This window comes from Haliotis cracherodii, unplaced genomic scaffold, assembly GCF_022045235.1.
Source record: "Haliotis cracherodii isolate W230 unplaced genomic scaffold, xgHalCrac1.p SCAF_1, whole genome shotgun sequence".
In the NCBI taxonomy this organism is placed as follows: Eukaryota; Metazoa; Mollusca; class Gastropoda; order Lepetellida; family Haliotidae; genus Haliotis; species Haliotis cracherodii.
The window spans coordinates 12,681,394-12,702,423 of record NW_027266264.1 but is presented as its reverse complement, the minus strand read 5'-3'; the positions used below and the strand labels follow the sequence as shown (position 1 = coordinate 12,702,423).

Genomic DNA, 21,030 nt, shown 5'->3' with positions numbered 1-21,030 from the left:
AATCCACTAACGGTATCAACCTGCTCCTATTTTTTTTAAAAAGATGTAAACGGTAGCAATTAGACAACCCAGTCATAGTCTGGGATGAGTGACTTCGCTGGTTAGACAAGGTAGGCATGTTAATCAATCCATTTTACTGTAAACAGAGGTGAACAAAATTAAAACAAAAACTGTAGAGACATGGGTTTTTTACCAAAAATGATATTGTAGGAATTGCATAAACTTCCCACATATTCAAAACAAGTGTTCTTCTACACACTCCACTCCAAATCTTAGCTATGCTCATCCGTACTCCAAGTATACTTCTCCGCGCATTTAGTTAATTAATTCACTTACAGTTGAAAAGAATTCACTCCTATCGTGTTTACAACTATTAAAAACGCTACTAAAATCACTGCCCATACGAGTTATCTCCCTTTAACCATGCTCTGCCTGATCACACTATCGAATTCAACTTCCAAATGTCTGGAAATAATTAACAGTCGTACCGAAGTTTCTTGGCATCTTGTAGGGCCAAAAGTTGATTACCTAGAGACTGGTAATTTATTAAAGAACGTGGGGAGGATTGGTCTTAGAACTGTATCATTATTTATAATTTGCTCACACCCCCAACCCCACCCCACATTTTATGCATCATTGTAATATTCACGCCTGCACCCCCTAATAAATGAATAGTCAAAAAGAAATATTTGGAAAAATAGAACTACCATTTTTTATGCCCAAAGAATCTCAAATCAATATGAAACTGTTCAAAAGGTTAGCAGTGATTCGCCATAATCTGTAAGTACTTGTTTGTTAATTCACAAACTTTGTTCAAAATCATTCATAAATGTATAAATAGATAGCGATCTACACACTGATAAACCCTCTTCAAAGATATGCAACTTATCCTGACGTGATAGTCTTTTGTCCTCCGGCATATGAAACATTTATGTTTCTGTCCTCCCGCAAATGAAACATTTGTTTCTGTCCTCTCTCAAATGAAACGTTATGTTTCTGTACTCTCGCAAATGAAACATTTATGTTTCTGTCCTCTCGCAAATGAAACATTTATGTTTCTGTCCTCTCGCAAAGGAAATAACTGAGATAACTGACTGTGGAAGCACATATGGTTCTAATTTACAAGTGCAGTCAGATGCGGTAATGGGTACAACAAAAATAGCAGCTATAGTTTGCCTTAAGATAGACAACTGTCAACCTTAACTTAACACATTTAGTACATACATACAGTTGTACAGAAAAGATCCATCTTTTATTTACTATACAAAAGTACCCTGTTTGTGTTTGTGTGCATGCATGTGTCTGAGCCAACCAGTCCTTGTTATGCTGTGCACAAGACCACGGAGGCAGTCCCCACAAGTGTGAAGCCAGGGTCTAGTGACACGTCTCCATATACAAGAAGAAAGCCTGGTAAATACATGCTTTGACTGGAGTCGCACTATTATAAATCCTAAGGCGTAACTGATATTTTTCAAAACAACTTATTCCGGATAATGCTCAAACATCACACAATGTTCGGTCTATTTTGGGAGAAAGGAAACAACTTGTCAGATACAAGCAGGCATAATTAATCATCAACAGTTTTGATAATCAATACCAAAGTGAGTGCTGAAGAGTATTTTCTCATCTCAAATGAAAATCCAAGACTATCTCCCTGGAAATAAATTGGTTTTCTCTGACAGCAGGTAAAAATGATGTCATTTGCCACAATCATTATATGCATTACACAGTCAGGTTGGCGGAGCTGGATATCGAAACTGATAATCATCAAAGTACTTGCACTGTCATGTCAAAATCATTTCACCACCTGAATCAATTTCTTAAAATAACCAAAGAATCATTTCAGTCACCATGTAGAAAAGGCATGTAAACCATGGGACCATGGCTGCAATCTAAACACTCCAAATATATGCGTTTACTTTAGTCATCTACCAGAAAAGACATGACAATCCAGTGATTAATTCTTCTCCCCCTTCCTCTATCCCCATTTTACATCATCTTCATCTACAAGCAAGGACATTTGAAATCAACTCCATCCGAGAATCATCACAGGGGCATCTCAAATAAATCACAGATGCTTTCTTACATTATCATCAATAAGGATTGAACAGTATAACTGAAGCATTGCCACAAACAATATGCTTGATGAAGACAACACAAGGAATCACTGTGTCCCATCTATGGTGTTTCAGGTGTGATGAGATCAAACACAAATAGTCTGCCTCCCCCCGTGGCTACAACCAACACTTCCCCACTCGTGGAGTACCGTCTCTCCACCTCTGCTATCACAATAACCTTGGGGTCACTGGGAATGTCCAGTGTCAGGAGCCCCAAACGAGTTCCGGTTGAGGAGGACACCACATGAATCTTCTTGGTCTTCCTGTCTGCTATGTACAGATTACCTCGTCTGTCCTTGGTGGCCCCCACGGGCTCTCGGAGGACCCCCTCTTTCCCTGCCCCTTTGTAGCGCAGCTTCTGCATGAAGTCATTCCTGTCAAACACAGAGATCTCCTTCAGACTCCAGTCGCAGACAAAGAGGTCCCTGTTGAGGGTGAGACCCATCGTTCGGGGGTAGGTCACATTCACGGTCGAAGGGAGCTCTCGGAGAATGTTTGCTTTATCAGAGGAACAGTCCAGGATATCCACTCGTGGAGTTCCAAATGGTTTACACACACCTGCAGCAAACCTAGGTCCCTCTAAGTGGGCGATTGCTGAGTAGCCGATGACAGTTTTGATGAACCTACTGATGTCTATGGAGGAACTGGTCACAGAGATGGTGAGGATCTGGCTGGTGCTGGGGCAGGTGACAGCTACTCTGTCCTGACTGATATAGGCCACATCCCAGGGCTCCAGAGTGTCAGCAAAGGCATGGAACAACAGAGTCCTTCCACCAACCTGAATGAGCTTCAGCTTCTTGTTCCATCTGTCCACTATGAGAAGACAGTTCTGTCCAAATGGACACCCACCCACGTAACTAGAAGAGTGGACATCATCTGGGCACAGACCATTAAAATCATGGGTGGGATTCAGGTGGAATTCCTGACTAGGAGCTACATTCCTAACATTTGTGTTAGATACAGCTGAAGCTGTTGCTTGTAAAGAGTTCTCAAGTTGAGCCGAGTTTGACACAATGGTTGGAACAATGGCACTTTGTCTTGAAACTGATTGGGTTGGAAATACCTCTGTTCGGGGAGACACACGAGGCAAAGGTTCAACTGTGGGAAGGGTCATGTTTGGTTTGACCGAAGCATCACCAGACAGCTTATTCTCTACAGCCCTCTGTTCTTCAGCAGATAGTGGACCTACAGCTGCACTAGCAGCTGCTCTAGCTGTACGTCCATCAGGTCGAGGGAACCTTTCAGCATGCTTAGAGGCATCTCTTCTCACAGATGAAGCAGGCAGGGTCAATGACTTTCCTGCAGAAGGTGCTCCCAGCTCTCTTGAAGATGCAAACAACTGAGCATCTGTTACCTCATCCACATCCTCCTCACCAACAAGAATTCTGCCCCACTGCATGTTCCTCATAGCTATAAGATTATCCTCAGTTTGAAGTAACTGAATGTCCAACTTTTCACAAATGTTCTCTGCCTTCTTTGTTCCTCTCTCGTAAGTAGCTAGTTGCTCCTCTACTTTCTCTGCCAGGGACAGGGTCTCCACGGGTCTGCTCTGAATAAGTTTATCAAAGAGCTGCTCTGTGTTTTTCAGTGATACTGATAAAAACGTTGCTTCAGTTGTTGCTTCAGTTATTTTTCCATTTTCCTTATCAATTACATTTTTTAGTTCATCTGTAGTCTCCTTCTCCTTCTGAAGAAGTAGCTTGTTTATCTTTGTCTTCAGATCAGAGAAATGTTGAGAAATCTCAAGTGCCAATTCTTCCCTCTTAAATTTGAGTTCATCTGGTTTTAAAGGCAGCTTTTGACCAACTGTTTCAATCCTTGAAGACAGAGCCCCTACTCTCTTCTTAAAATCTTCTAAACGCTTTCCTGCAAGATTCTGAGCTTTATCTAGAGTCAGATGACTTTTGGCACAGTCGTCATGGATTGAGCTCTTCAGACACAGTCCACAGGCTCCACCCTTCCTCACAACACAGTATGCTAACACTTTCTCTTTCTTATGCCTTGCACATGACTCTGCCTCAACAGCCAAACATTGCAGTTTATCCTCCACCGTTAGAGACCCAGTAGTCAGACTCTGTGTCTCAAAAGTGTCCATCAGATTCTTGATATAGAAGTTGTCCGGGAAGGAGTCTACCCATGTCATCAACTTATTGGGGTCCGGATCTGTAGGCTTACACATATTCCTGCAGATAGGACAAGGAAAGGACACGTCACCACTGCCAGCCACCTTCTTCAGGATGTGTGTTGACAGGCACTGCTTGCAGAAACTGTGAAGACACGGCAGCTGTTTAGGATCAGTGTACAACTCCATGCAGATGCTGCAGCTGAGGTGCTGGTCCGACAACTGCTGCAGGACATTCATGGTGCTGCTGCTGTTGGCTAACCAGGAGGCTGTGTAGTAGAGATGTAGGTGTTCAAGAAGGTTGCTCTTTACAGATGCATCGTTACACCATGAACAATCAGATGATGTAAGTGCAGCAATACTTCAAGGATGGTGCAGACGGTCTTTGATTCATGCTGTTACTGTTTAAGTTGTGAGGTCCATGCACAGATGTGGTTTCAGTGATGTTGCTGACTGCCTCTGATGCAAGCTGTTTCTCATAAAGCTATAGGGTCTCTGAAGAGGTGTGGGTTTTTAAGGAGTTTACGGATTACGGACTTTAAGGTGGTTGTTGACATTTAAACATATTTCAAGGATGTTGCTCACTACCTAACACAGCAGATGCTGATTGACTGTTGGCGATGGAAATTTGAGTTCAGGATGATGTTTCCATGCTGGAAAGTCTTGATGAAGTATTTTTCACTTTTTCTATCAGCTATTTCAAAGATGGTTTTCAAGCTGTTACTTCTTCATTAGAAGCATATAAAGTATGGCATGATGTAAAGTGTTCTTAGTCACAGTACCAAGAAAAGCTGCATTTAGTCATTGGTCGGTGCTGGTACTGTTGGTTGTAAACGAGACCCTGACTCTTCAGATCGTCTCCACACAAGGTGAATCTTCTATGGCTTGGAGAGGATGCAGGCTTGGCTTGAGGTCACCATCTACCACTTCCTCTACCTGAAAGAAACATGCTGTGAGTCAATACGAATCATAGGGCATCCGTGTGTTATTGTGTCTGTGTAACACCGCACTCAGCAATATTCCAGCTAATATTGTGATTAGACTGCTGTTGTTTTAATGTTCATTACAATACAACGTGTCGCATCGTTTCCTGTCAATGTGTGAATGTTATTATGTGCCACAATATATCAGCTACATCGTATCACGGTCTGTAAATATATGTTTGGTTTTATGGTTTGTTGCTTAACACCACACTCAGCTATAGTCCAGTTATATGATGGCAGTCTGTAAATAGTCCAAGCAATTGGGATACCACGACATGCATCAACCAGTTCATTGAGCCCGACCTCGGGATCACTGACGTAGTTGATTCATAGGTTGCTGAAGACCAATTCTAACCCATATCTTCACGGGTTGGAGGGGTCTGTAACTTATCAAGTCAAATCAAGGCAATCAGGTGATTGACATAATAAGCACTGATCCATGCAATTGGGAAACAATGACATGTAACCAACCAAGTCCATTTAGCTGCCTCTTCTGAGAATAGGTCACTGAGTGTCACATGTGCTGTTTTATCATTACTTTTGGGATGTATTTTGGTAGGGGTAGATGTCATCCTTAATACTGGAATGGGTCGCCCAAACACACTGTTTTGACATGTGAAAAGCATGTGTTTTGTTTCTGACTTTATTATATAAATCCATGTCATAGCAGTTTTAAGACACAGTTGATCTTTCACTGTCGTGAGACCTGGCTAGAAGAAAGGCTTTTGCCTTAGTGTGATTGCGTGCTACTTTGCGTGGACATTTATCACGGACCTTTAAATGGAACACCTGAACATGTGTAAAAAGGACATTTGAATGCTATGACGGAATTCTATTTTAGTGTGGAATGTTATATTCATATTTGGACCCTGTAGGAACAGTGTTTGTATTGACTATACTGCTTGTCTGTGTAAAACAAGGAGAACTCTCAACACTATTATCTTTTGTTATATATGCCATTTACCCCAATGTGAAATATTGCTGACTGTAATAAATATATTCAACCTAAAGTATTTATATTTTTCGTTTGTAATAATGTGTGCTGTATATTCTTAGTTTTGCTTTTGATTTGGACTGAGGACCTACATTCATACCCGGAATCCTCATGTTTTAGTGAGTGAATGTGTTACACTTGTAGTCAGCTATATCCTAGCAATATCAGGGCAACTTGTAAATATCAAAGGTAAGAAAAACCAAGCAACTGACAGTATTATCAAGTTACCTATGACATAGTTCCAGATAAGCTTTTGGTGTTGTGGGTATTTTACCCATGCATTTTAAAATCATTGGGTATCAGTAATTCTATCTGGGTATTCAAATTTCTGTTACCCACTAGTTTTTACACATGTGGGTATTTAAGTTAAATATTTAAAAACACTATTCATCAAGTCCCTGCAAACTGCTGTCGTTTGGGTTCGAGAGCTTTATAGGACTCAAAAATACCACGATACTTCTACAAGAAAGTGTGATGGCAAATGATCATGATGTAACTGTCATCGTGGAGTTTGGCAAGGTTGACGGAATGCCCGTTTATAATTTCAAAATAAGTTGCTGATTTGCTAATCGAATATGCAGGGTTACTTCACAATATTTTGATGATACGCACAAGTATTATTTTTGTAGCGTATCTGTAATGTTAGTTGCATATTTGATACGCTTGGATTTTATTGTACTGCGTATTTCACGCAGATGCGCAGCTTATCTGGAGCTCTGCTATGATGCATTCTAGTGGTGAACAATCGCACAATCATCCAGGTCACCCATTTTAACCACCTGAACCTGATTAGTTGGCTCTCGGGACCTATTCTGCCTTAGAATCCTATTTGAGTATGAGGTGGACTTTGAACAGACAACATTCATACTAGGGGTGGGGTGGTTCCTGAGAAGGACCCGGGTACCCACAGGACTACCCAGACCTGTGGTTAGTCATGTGATATATGGTTTGACAGCAATAACAAACAAGAGTCATCAGAAGATGACAAATCCCCCCGGCACCTCCAATAGCAAAAGGCACCACTTCAGCCCCAGGTTTAATTCATGTACCAAGTTTGGATGGATAATGTTTCATGGTTTTCAAGTTATGCTCAGGAAACAAGATACAGACGGACAGACAGACCTGATGATGACAATGCACACATTCCTTCCGACTCTGATATGCTTGGGTACAGATGATGCTTCAGTCAACTTCAGTGTATGCATGATGAGATTGTTTTATATGTGTATCTTAATACTTTTTGCAAGGGCTCCGGTAACACAATTCCTAATCGGACATTATGTACCCAACTTGAGACCTACAGTGAATACCCTGGTAGGGTCGGGTAACGGGCTCAGGTACCCGGGTAGTAAGTTTGGACACGTCCCAGCCCTAATCCAAACAGTCAGTATGTGTCTATGTAAATGTTTCCATCTCAGTTGCCTGAATCACAAAGTGTGCTGTTGATGTATTGACACAAGGTACAAAATAAAGAAATGCTCCTCCTCAGCAAGCAGTGAGGTTATTGCTGGAAATTTCACTTCCCACTTCACAACCCATGTCCATTAAATGGTTCACTTACCACTTCACTACCTGTGTCCATAAAATGGTTCACTTACCACTTCAATACCCGTGTCCATAAAATGGTTCACTTACCACTTCACTACCCGTGTCCATAAAATGGTTCACTTACCACTTCAATACCTGTGTCCATAAAATTCTTTACTTCCCACTTCAATACCTGTGTCCATAAAATGGTTCACTTACCACTTCACTACCTGTGTCCATAAAATTCTTCACTTCCCACTTCACTACCTGTGTCCATAAAATGGTTCACTTACCACTTCAATACCTGTGTCCATAAAATTCTTTACTTCCCACTTCACTACCCGTGTCCATAAAATGGTTCACTTACCACTTCACTACCTGTGTCCATAAAATTCTTTACTTCCCACTTCAATACCCGTGTCCATAAAATGGTTCACTTACCACTTCACTGCCTGTGTCCATAAAATGGTTCACCGTCCACTTCAATACCCGTGTCCATAAAATGGTTCACTTACCACTTCAATACCTGTGTCCATAAAATGGTTCACTTACCACTTCAATACCTGTGTCCATAAAATTCTTTACTTCCCACTTCACTACCCGTGTCCATAAAATGGTTCACTTACCACTTCACTACCTGTGTCCATAAAATTCTTTACTTCCCACTTCAATACCCCTGTCCATAAAATGGTTCACTTACCACTTCAATACCTGTGTCCATAAAATGGTTCCATTACCACTTCAATACCTGTGTCCATAAAATAGTTCACTTACCACTTCAATACCTGTGTCCATAAAATTCTTCACTTCCCACATCACTACCTGTGTCCATAAAATGGTTCACTTACCACTTCAATACCTGTCCATAAAATGGTTCACTTCCCACTTCACTACCTGTGTCCATAAAATGGTTTACTTACCACTTCAATACTTTAAATAGGCTAAAAACAGGGAAAAGTTTCTCAGGCAACAGCATGTCAATTTAACTCCGGCACAACATTACTTTTCATTGTCAATAAAACTTTTTTGAAAAAGTTGCATCATATGATATACGCCATGATCCAAAATGTGTGTTCCTCCCTCCTCACTTTGTTTTCAATAAATAATATTTCAAAGGTCATACCACCCTCCACACTTTTTCAAGTGCCTGAGAAACATGTTTTTTATGTAATCTTAGTTACATAATTAAATCTAGTTAGCCCTCAGATTAGGATTGTTTATGTTAATAATTATTAAGGGTGTGCAGTATTACTTGTACACTGGTATATTGTGGTGCAAATCCTCAGCACTACGTATTGCAATACGTTTGTAAATGTAGAAATATATTTGGGCAAATATAAAAAAGTATATTTAGATGTTCCTAAACGATATGGAGATGGAAAAAAGTATCTTACAAGTATCTTATCTGATACAACTTGCCTCTGAAGATCTTTTTATCAATCAGCGTGTACACATTGCGACTATCAAGCTCCTCTTGTTTTGTTTTTATTCTTTAATCTCTTTATCATACATTTATTCACTGAAAAGGAAAAATAGTGAGGGACACAGATTGATGGTATCGGACATTAATACAGGGTATAATGAAAATGTAAATTGGCAATATATTGCAATGCATATCACAATACAGGTTAAAGTAAGGCAATATATTGCAATGCATATCACAATACAGGTTTAAGTAAAGCAATATATTGCAATGCATATCACAATACAGGTTAAAGTAAGGCAATATATTGCAATACAAAATCCAGGTCAATACACAGCCCTAATAATTATCACCAATAAACAAATTTACTGCTTTTTTGATTTTCTACCCAGGTATGCAATTCATCTGTCAGGCAATTACCAGTAACTGTGAATGGATGTGAGAGAATAAACTAGGGAACTTTACATGCTTAGACTTGTTTAGTCTTTCTACCAGACCCTAGAGAATAAATTAAAAATTAGTGGGGGAGTGAGTATGGTTTTATGCCACTTTTAGCAATATTCCAGCAATATCATGGTGGGGGACACCAGAAAATGGGCTTCACACATTGTACACATGTCGGGAATCGAACTCGGGCCTTCAACTTGATGAGCCATCGCTATAACCACTAGGCTACCCCACAGCCCCATCAAATATTAAATCCAAATCAAGTCTAGAATGAATTAAGAATTGTTCTGGGCTCTTTTTGGATTTAACTTTTCATTTTGTTGATGTATATTTTTAAATAAGATAACTTAATTTCTGGAAGGAAATGCCAGTCCAGAACTTGTTGTACGTACTGAGCAATGATTGTGACGCTATCACATCACTATTGACACAAATAATAGTATATTAACACATACTTTTCAAAACATTTACAGGTCATGACAGAATATAAAATTAGAACATAAACACACTGCTTTTTAAATGTAGATTGAACCACTCTACTATTACCCAACCCTACCCGGTCTCAAGAGTTTGGTACACAGTGTTCAATTGGGAATAGTTTGACTGTAGCCCTGGCAAAATGTCTTTAGATACAAGTAAAAAACGATCTTGTCATTCATACACTGATGTTCAATGAAGTTATATCTTTATTATCCCCCCGTCATATAATGCAGGGGAATATAGCGATCAGCCAGTCTGTCTGTCCGTCCGTCTGACCGTCCGTAATCATTTCCTTTTCCGGGGCAGAATTCGAAAACCATTCAGTGAATTTGATCGAAACTTGGCAAATCTATCAGGCACATACTGAAGTGGTGCCTTTTGATATTTTGGGATTTTTCTAATTTTTATTTTTTAAAAAGTTTTTATGGAATGAAGTTGGACATAGACTCAATTGGGGATGGGGTTCATTTCCGGGGCAGAATTCGAAAACTATTCAGTGTATTTGATCGAAACTTGGCAAAGGTATCAGGCACATACTGAAGTGGTGCCTTTTGATATTTTGGGATTTTTCGAATTTTTATTTTTTTAAATTTTTATGGAATGAAGTTGGACATAGACTCAATTGGGGATGGGGTTTGTTTCCGGGGCAGAATTCGAAAACCATTCAGTGTATTTCATCGAAACTTGGCAAAGCTATCAGGCACATACTGAAGTGATGCCTTTTGATATTTATTTTTTTACAAATTTTTATTTTTTACAATTTTTATGTAAAGAAGTTGGACCTAGACTCCATTGGGGAACGGGTTCGTTTCCGGGCCAGAATGTGAAAACCATTCAGTAGGTTAAACAATGTATGCTTCTAAAAGAACATTCAACTGTTGACTCATTACATACAGAATTGCACATTTACTAGTGGTTACTTTACAGACAGCTGCCGGGGGGATATGTCATCTTTCTGATGACTCTTGTTCAAACATATGAAGGAAGGAATGGGTGCATAATCAGAAAGAAATGCAAACATTAGTGACTTGTAGTGTAACCATAGAGTTTGAGATAATTTTTGTCATTAAACAATATGTCTCGTGACTAACCATGGGTCCGGGTAGTACTGTGGGTACTCGGGTCCTACTCAGTACCCACCCGACCAAGTACTCAAGTGATCCGTCCCAGCCCTAGTCTAGACTTCATTATTTATAGGCCATCCTGATGTGTGTGTGTGCGAGTTGGGTTTAACACCGCTTTTAACAGTATTCCAGTTATATCACAGCATGTCAGCTTAATGTGGGAGGAAAGCCTGAAGTGATGCAGGTCTCAGATGTTTACCACTTGGGTGAAACTCACGAGCACGGGTATGGTGCTGACAAACCTAGAAACATAATCGGGGCGAACCGGGTTCAAACCCATAATCATAGGTTTCTGGCGTGCCCGAGGGACGCAACTCTGCACAGCAAATCGCCGCGCCTTAGACGACTGGGCCACCCCTGCCCCCCCATCCTGATGTACTGGGTATGTGGAATAATGTAGAATGTCGCATTAAACAACGGATATACTCAATCACTGTGAAATGTGGACTGTTTCAATCGACACTACGAGAGATCATGAAATAAATTCATTTTAATTTGTTTGGTCTCTGACACTACTTAGGACGGTCTTAGTTTAAAAGCTCTGAAATATGATTTCCTGCATTTTAAGGTAAAAGTGTGTTGTCAGCTGGACAATGATCAGGGTCCCGTTCCACAATGACATGTAGGGCCTAGTGCTAGGACGATCGTAACTTCCATCCTTTAAATGCAGACTTACGTCAGTCGTAGCGCTAAGATCGCATTGGTGAACGGGACCCTGGACTTTGGCTGTGCTTCAAATGTAGACAGGTGACACTTCAAAATGAATCAGAAATTTCATCTGCCGTCATCGGGGAACAAGTCTATGTCACACTGCCCTATATTCAGCTGTTCATCTATTAACAGACACGATCGTGTTAGCACTAACCGTGCATCTGTTTCTCCCCGGGTCACCTCAGAATTTGTAGAAACTTGGACCAGTGACATGTCTGATTGTCTCCCCTTACAACCCACGCAGACATGTTACATATCTTTGAGATGTAGAAAAGTTCTGCGCACACCCTGGAAGTCTTAGGTAAGTCGGTCGGTAATCCATGCAGTATTTTCTACAAGTCTGTGATTCTGTCATTGAATCTACCATATTGGTTCTCTCACTCGTTAGTCTCCTAACACTCACCACTTCCTGAATACTGTGTTTGACGTCCTTCACCTTCTCATAACTTAGACCTTTGACCTCGTCGGTGACTATCTATTGTCTGTTTCAAAATACATTTCTTAACCAACAACGGAGGCCAATATCTTGGTAATTAAACAAATAATACTAATGGGCGTAATATGCGTTTTGTCAAACAAAATAAACACGATCACATAATATAAATAAGTCGTGTGTACAGACTGTACAAACATGATATGTCGTAAATGGGCAGGGAGTATATACGCGCCATATATAACGACAGAGACCATGTTTCGGTATATGGTCTCTGATAACGGCTATAAGAGATCTTTCGGAGTATTCTATACCTTTGAAGAACCTGTTATCAGTCTGCATTGGTGTATTTGCGGGGTGTACATGAACAGAAGCAAAAACAACACCTCGATCAAATGGAAATACAGTTTTGTCAAAAACGACAAAACTAATATCTGTGTATTCAGTATTAACTCTTTTGACACCATTCACAATAGAAGTATGTATACACACTGCTTCTCCTCCTCGAGGGTTAAATTCTCTATGATTCACAAAAAAACCTTGGCCTATATGTAGGAAATCTATACTGAACAACAAAAGTTCCTGTGACATTGAATAAGATTTAATGCAAAGTTATGCTTTTTACCAAATCTGAAACAATTTCGGTTTGCAAAAGATAAAAGACTCCCGTAAGTGTTCAAATTGCTTAATACCATACTGACTTCAGAAAATGCGTGATTTCATTAATAAAAACATGAACATGCCAAAATGTCAACTTACAAATCAATAGCGTGTGTGTCCACCTCTGGTTGCGATGCAAGCAACACATCTTCGTCTCATGGAATGGGCCAGGCGTCGCACAAAGTCCTGTGGGATATCTGTCCACATCTACTGGAGCATGTTTCGAAGTTCCTGGAGTGTCTGTGGAACACGTGGTTGACGTCAAAGGCGCCGATCCATCTCATCCCACATGTGCTCGATTGGTGAGAGATCAGGGGAACGAGCCGGTCAGGGGATGACATTCACGTTGTTTTGTTGAAGAGAATCCCGAACAAGACGAGCAATATGAGGCCGGGCGTTGTCATGTTGAAAGGTAATGCCTGGGCCATGACGACTCAAAAACGGTAGAACAACAGGGCCGATGATCTCGTCGCGGTTGCGCTGTCCATTGAGATTTCCCTCTACCCTATCAAACGGGTCCTCTGTCTTGCTGCAATCCCACCCCATACCATAACGCAGCCGCCCCCGAACCCAACTTCTTCCATGACATAATGATTGACATAACGTTCACCTCGACGTCGGTACACTCGAATCCGCCCATCGCTGTGGCTGAGGTGAAAACGAGACTCGTCAGTGAATAGAACTTGTCCCCACTGCGTGGCCGTCTAGCGTAGACGCTGTCTGCACCACTGTAGACGTGCTTGACGGTGGTTTTCCTGTCAAAATGGGACGTCTGGCGACAATCCCTGCACATCTGAGGCTACGGCGTATGGTTTGTGAAGATATTCGTCGAAGGCCAGGGATGCTTCTTGCAGTCACTGTTGCTGGCTGAAATCGATTTCGTAGGTGTGTTGTTCGAATCCAGTTGTCTTGTCGATTATTGGTTACGCGTGGCCTGCCACTCCGGGGATGGTCTCTGACTGCATTCGTCTGTTGCCAACGTTGCCATAAACACCAAATGGTGTTTCTGTGGACGTTAAATTGTCTTGCAACATCACGTTGACTCGATCCTGCTCCAAGCATACCAATGGCTTGCAAACGCTCAATTTCGGACAGGCGTGGCATTTCGTAATGTTGAATAATTGCGTAATTTTGTTGTTTTTCTGAGTGGTTGTTGTCAGCACGATGCTAAACAATGCATATGGAATCCCGTTTTCGCACATGTTTTTATACCCATTCTTGGGTAGTGAAATGCATGGGGCTTGCTTAAAAGTCAACTTTTGCATGGAATGCATGCTTTTCTGTTGCAGTTGCATTTTTGTGACTTGATTTCAAACTTGTACTACTATTTTGAAAACCAAACTTTACTTGTTTGAAAAGTACTCTTTTGTTGTTGAATATAGAATAAATACTTTCTTGCTTTCAACTTATCCAACTTTCCAGTAAACCAAACATACTGTATGTTCTACCTTGTGAAACTGTCAAATGCCTGAGGGATTTTGTGATAGGGCTACATTGAAAATGGGACTTAGTTATTTTCTTTTTCTTGTTGTTTTGTCTTCTTTGAGAGAGAAAGAATACCTGAATTTTAAGCATGGAACAAATACTTGAAATGTATTCAAGTACAAGTTCCGGTTGGAACATGCTTTATGTGTGAAAATTCTTATTTGACATTTTCGTTAACATTTTGGAAAAAAACCAAAAAAATCATTTTTAATATATATCTGTTACCATGGTATAAAACCCTCATTTTCTGTTAAGTGTTCGTGATAATCCATTGCGACAGCCGCAGTATTCACTGGCGACTGCATTTTGTTTATTCATTTTTACATAAACACGATTATTGCTTGGAAATCTCGTGCAACAGTACCTACGATTTCGGTTGCGTTTGGGCGCTGCATTCTATCTGTTTCTGTCATAATTACATGTTTTCACATTTGCCTTTATCATTAACTAACTATCGGTATTTGTTTCATGCTTTCCTTTTTCATCATATTCTTTTGTTTTTCTTTAGTTTATGTTTATTTGTATTGCGATTGCATGTCTTAGTTTCCTTTTTTATGTTGCACATTAACAACACACGGAAACATCGCTCATAAACACACCAAAACCTTTATTAGCGTCAACGTCAATGTTACAGGGTCGGAACATTTTCTCTGCAATTTTGTGTATTTAATCCTGATATTTGTCCGGGTCGGAACTAAAATTGTGCGAAACAAAAACATGCTTACAGAGTTTCTTAATTGCCACTTAAAGGCATGTCCACCAAGCGTCTCCCAAATGACGTATTATTACCAGAATATAATTAGGGACTGGTCATTGACTACAGGGGTGGGGTGGGGTTGGGGGCGAGATTGGGTTTGGAGAATTGAGCAGGGGGTGATGAGAAACTGACACAGGAAAAGAAGGGCGTTCCAAAATTTATCACAACTATAATAATTTTTATTCTAATTTTGGGGTGGGTGGGGTGGAATTGAAATTGAGAAATGATATATAGTCCTCTTTTATTCAAATCAAAATGTTCTAAATTAAACATTAATTAGGGACTGGTAATTTATTACAGGTGTGTGCGCGCGTGCGTGCGTGCGTGCGCATATAAAATTATACTTGTGTGAATATGATCTCCACAAAGACATTCTCTATTTCGTAACTTTCGTAACCTTTTCGTCGCTTAACTCTGGCCAAAGACGTACATACACGTATAAACGTCTTTGCTCTGACGTTTGAAGTTAACGGCCGCGGAAGCGCTGTGTTGTAATTAGGCACTTCCGGACCGAATGTGTCGCCACACTTTGACCTGTAGTTGACCCGTTGTAGCAATCTCAATCAGAAGGAATCGATAGTCGGCGGAAGGTTACGATAACGAGATGCCGTTTCCGTCGAGTGAAGGCGAAAATATATCCAAGTTATCTGATATCATAGATAAGACGCGACAGCGAACTTATGCATACCATGTTCGCATAATTAAGCACCGAAGTTGATCTGCGACACAAAATATACAATTAATACCTATATAGACACTGATACAAATGTACAAATTGTACAAGCAAAATAAGGGCGACAGTTTCTTTTCTATTTCAGAAATTAAATGTTTATTAAAGGGACAATAACGTGACACCTCATTTAATCGAAGTCGGTTTGCTACCACACTAAGTTATCCGACTAGAAAGATATATCGCGATAATGATATATCATATTCGAGTTAAATATATTTCACTGCACTTCTACTATTTTATTAGGGAAGTAAGATTATTGCACCTAATCAGCGTTTAGTTTTAGAATGCATTGTTTTCAAGATCTTGCATACGTATTAATTGACGCTAAAACGATTAATTTAAAGGCATTTGGTGGATAGGTCCATGCGACAACACATGCATTCTGTTAAATTGAAGCCAGAACGATTAATTAAAATGCATTTGATGGATTCGTTCATGCGACAACATATGCGTCATCACCTGCTTGATAACGGTGTTAGAACCTACACCGAATTAGGCGCTCTTAATTGTAATAAAGAACTTATGCATCCATAAATCCTATCCTTAATATGCATTTTGCTAAATTGTGGTTGGAATTATTCATGAAAATGCATTTGATGCATTGTTTCATGCAAGAGCATATGCATTATGTAAAGTACTGAGTGAGTGAGTTGGGTTCAACGCCGCTTTTAACAGTCTTCCAGTTATAAACCGCCTTACAGTTTAATGTAGGAGAAAAGCCGGAAGTGATGCAGGCCTCAGACATTTTCCACTTTGTTGAAAGCCACGAGCATGGGTCTGACGCTGACAAACCTATACTAGACAAATAACCGGGGCGAACAGGGATTTAACACACTTTCATAGGTTTCTGGCGTGCCAAAGGACGCAACTCTGCACAGCGACTTGCGGCGCCATAGACGACTGGGCCACCTGTGCCCCCTTTGGTAAAGTAAGGTTACAGCAATTCATGATAATAAAGTGCAATTGATGGGATGGTTCAGATAACGAAGAGTCCAACAACAGTCCCGATCCGACAAAGAGACCATTTCCTCATGTGCACATAAATTGGAGTGAGTGAGGGAGTTGGGTTTAACGCCGCTTTTAACAATATTCCAGTTATATCGCGGCGTGTCAGCTTAATGTGGGAGGAAAGCCCGAAGTGATGCAGGTCTTAGACGTTTACCACTTCGGTGAAACCCACGAGCACGGGTATGGTGCTGACAAACCCAGAAACATAATCGGGGCGAACCGGGATACGAACCCTCAATCATAGGTTTCTGGCGTGCCCAAGGGACGTGACTCTGCAAAGCGAATCTCGGCGCCTTAGACGACTGGGCCACCCGTGACTGCTGCGCCTCCTCTCCGCTCAATACCTCATTCATTTGACGCTTTCGAAAAGGCCATCTTAATTAGTGCCACGAGTATATCGTAAGTCTGTGAATAAGTATGGAAGGCTGCGCTGGTCGAATTTTAATCCGTTATGGTATTTTCATTAGCGCAATAGCAACCTATTCGTAACAGCGTTAACGATAATGTGTACAGGATACGCGTACTCACGCCTTTGTCACGACCAATCGACTAAACTAGGGAGTCATTGTGAACTGAAGAGTAGGTGAGGAAGGCAACGGCACGTGTCCCCATGGCAGAAAATCTTGCGCACAGAAGTGTGATTATCGCAATTTATCATGTAATGGGAAGGTTTCTTGGCATGATAAAGCCAACGGATAAAAACGATATCATTGGATAAGAACGACATCCGTTAGAGATGCAAATAGCAAGTCGAGTAGGGACTACTTTCAGCGTTACACACAAACATGGCGTCGCCCTTGTCATTCGGCGATCGAGTCGGAATTAACCATCCGGAATCTAGAGAAAATACGGGGATAATTGCTATCATTATCAAAAGGATAATCTGATATACCGAATATCAGTGTCTAACTGTGACGAAGCTAATGCATTTTACAAGTTTTCGCAACTTTGGAGGTATAAATTGCGAAACAATTTAGCGAGGACACTAGACTAACGCCAGCGATCAATTTCCATATCTTTGCTTGTAGACCTCTGCGGCTTGGAACCTTTTCCGCAAATTAAAAGAGTTGGATGTGGCCGAAATATGTACGAATTGTTACCATGTTTCGTTTTATCGCTGATTGTACACCTGACTGCACTTCGTAACGTTATGACAGGACAGGTAGACTCTAAACAAACGTGACGTCTCAAAGACGAAACGATCACCTCGATGGGAGACACAAAAGCGACTTTCATCAGAGAAGATGACACGCCTCCATGCACTCACGATGACGCCAATTGTAATGACCCTGTGCCCACCGAAGTCGTGCTTGTCGATGCCGTGGTTGGAGAACAGGACGACGTGCTGGTCGGCGACATCTGAGGTTGTTGGAACGGAGACGTCGGATCACAGTGTCCCGGCTAATGTGTCGATTATGTGTTCCTATGGTCCGTCGAGCACTTTCACTTGCAGTTAGGAACGGATGTCGCTGGTGTTGACGCGTAATCTGCCGATCCTGTCGAGGTGTGTTGACCCTAGGACGACCGCTCCAAGGAAGGTCATCTGTGGTCTGTGTAGTATTGTATCGATGCAGGAGATGGTCAATTGTGGTTATGTTAACGTTGAAATGACGGGCAACATCTTGGACAGACTCTCCAGCTTCCAAACGTCCGATAGCCTGGTTTCTCTGAATTTGAGTTAGGCGTGGCATTGTTGACCAAGGAGTGGTAGGTCCAAGAATCGGCCACAGTTTTATACCCACTACAGTTCGTGCATTTTCGATTTCGCGAGAAATGGTTGCATGATACCCACATATTCATTGAAATGGTGCGTTTTGGCGATTCGTTTTTTTATGTTGCGTTTTTAGTGGGGGCTTCCAAAATGCAACCAAAAATATTGATAACACTATCAGGCTTCACTACATGCTAAAACTCGTATCAATTTATGGTTCCGTGTTTGTTACCTATTTTCTTAAAACCACTTGCGTTTCTTTTGCGTGTGAGTATAAATCACGGCGTTTAACGGTATTCCAGTTATAATTTTTTAATTTGAAGTTTACACGATATACGGCTTTTCCATTGGACGAGAGATAGGTTACATGACCGCGAAATTGACGTACATTTAAGAAATGACTGTGTATTTTTTTCGGTTCATTGAGGTATGGACTGAAAAAGCGACGTGCAAACTGAATGAATCCGTGTAGCGGATTCTTATAAAAGTTTGCACATCGGCTTTTTTATTCATACCTCAATGAACAGAAAAAAATACACAGTCAATGCTTAAAATTAAATTCGACAGCGTAAAACATGTTTTATCTACAATAGTTAAACCCAAAACAGTTGTATATATCAAATCAGACAAAAATGACGAGATTGATAAGCATTCCAGATGTAGGAATTAATACCGACATGACATGGCGTGACATGAATCAGGTGATCGTTTAATTGCACATAACTTGACACGCCTACACAGTCAATTAAGAATTGACTTTCACTTTGTGTGAGTCCATTGGAGTATGAACCTTCATAGAGTGAGGGCCAAACTGTATGAACGTCGGAGCTTGCTTGAATTCATACAATGTGAAAGTCAATTCTTATAATTTTTAATAACATTTTTTTACCTCAAAGGATATAGGCCAAGATCTAAACACAATTTTATTTGGTACGTGTGACTTCATGTTTACACTGACAACCAAACAACAACCAGCTGTACTGGAATAAAATAGTTCCTCAAAACGAGAGGTGACATGTGCTTATATCTGCTGAACATGCTCAATAGGGACAACTTTTGTAGTTTCCTTAGAACAAATGTACTCAAATAATATCATCATTAGATGAGAAAGGTCTGTAATGAACTACCTCAGTAAGTCAGTCACAATGACAGCGCGTCGTAATACAGTTACATCAAGTACAAGACGTCGAAATGGCCGACACGATAAACGTGACGGGAGGATTTCCGAAGTTGTTAATGAAGCTGTTACATGTGTTAGTCATAATTGATCAACTGACCGATTATTGAAAGGTGATTAAAGATGTGTCAAACAGACACCAAGGTAAATTCGTAGATTGCTGGATACGGTCACTGTCAGCCTAGACACGGATCGAGTCGATACTGACGATAGTTTGTATGTGCATTTATTCGTCAGTTATAGATCACGACGTTTAACAGTATTATATATTTCACGGCGTTTAACAGTTATAGGTCGCGGCGTTTAACAATATTTCAGTTACATATCACGGCGTTTAACAGTATTTCAGTTCTATATCACGACGTTTAACACTAGTTCAGTTATAGATCACGACGTTTAACAGTATTATATATTTCACGGCGTTTAACAGAATTTCAGTTATAGGTCTAGGCGTTTAACAATATTTCAGTTCTATATCACGGCGTTTAACAGTATTTCAGTTCTATATCACGGCGTTTAACACCAGTTCAATTGTACATCACGGCGTTTAACAGTATTTCAGTCATAGATAACAACGTTTATAAGTTTTTTCAGTTGTATATCACGGCGTTTAACAGTGTTTCAGTTTTATAACACAGCTTTGAACAGTATTTCAGTTGTTTATATCACGGCGTATAACAGTATTTCAGTTATTTATTACAGCGTCTAACAGTATTTCAGTTGCATACAACGGCGCTACCACTTTGATAAAACCCACGAGCTCAGTATGGTGTTGACAAACTTGGAAACATAATCAAGGCGAATCTGGGATTCGAACCCACTGTAATAGGTTTCTGACACGCCCGAGAAGAGGCCCCGGTGCTTCATAAATACTCGTCACCAGGTAGGATGGCAGATCATTCCTTACAGTGAGTAAGTACTAACTGCTAAACGCCGCATCATCAATCTTGCAGCTATTCGCGGTGACACACCGGACAGAGAACAGGCGGAGGTACAGTACATTGATAAATCAAACCCAAAAAAATCTAAGCAATTATCCTCATTACTTGTTTCACATGTAGAAGAACGTTTCTGTCAGCTGGATTGCTTGGAGACATCACTCAATTTGGTGCAACAGAACGAGAGACGGGCGCTCCTG

At 40.6% G+C, this 21,030-nt stretch overlaps 1 protein-coding gene across 1 annotated transcript; it reads right to left on the bottom strand.

The window, feature by feature from the left end:
- Window positions 1-683: 683 nt before the first annotated feature.
- LOC139472884 (E3 ubiquitin-protein ligase TRIM56-like) lies at window positions 684-4,929 on the bottom strand. Its single transcript, XM_071255352.1, has one exon. It carries the CDS (start codon window positions 4,477-4,479, stop codon window positions 2,179-2,181), a length of 2,301 nt encoding a protein of 766 aa, XP_071111453.1. The 5' UTR covers window positions 4,480-4,929; the 3' UTR covers window positions 684-2,178.
- Between the last annotated feature and the right edge of the window lie 16,101 nt (window positions 4,930-21,030).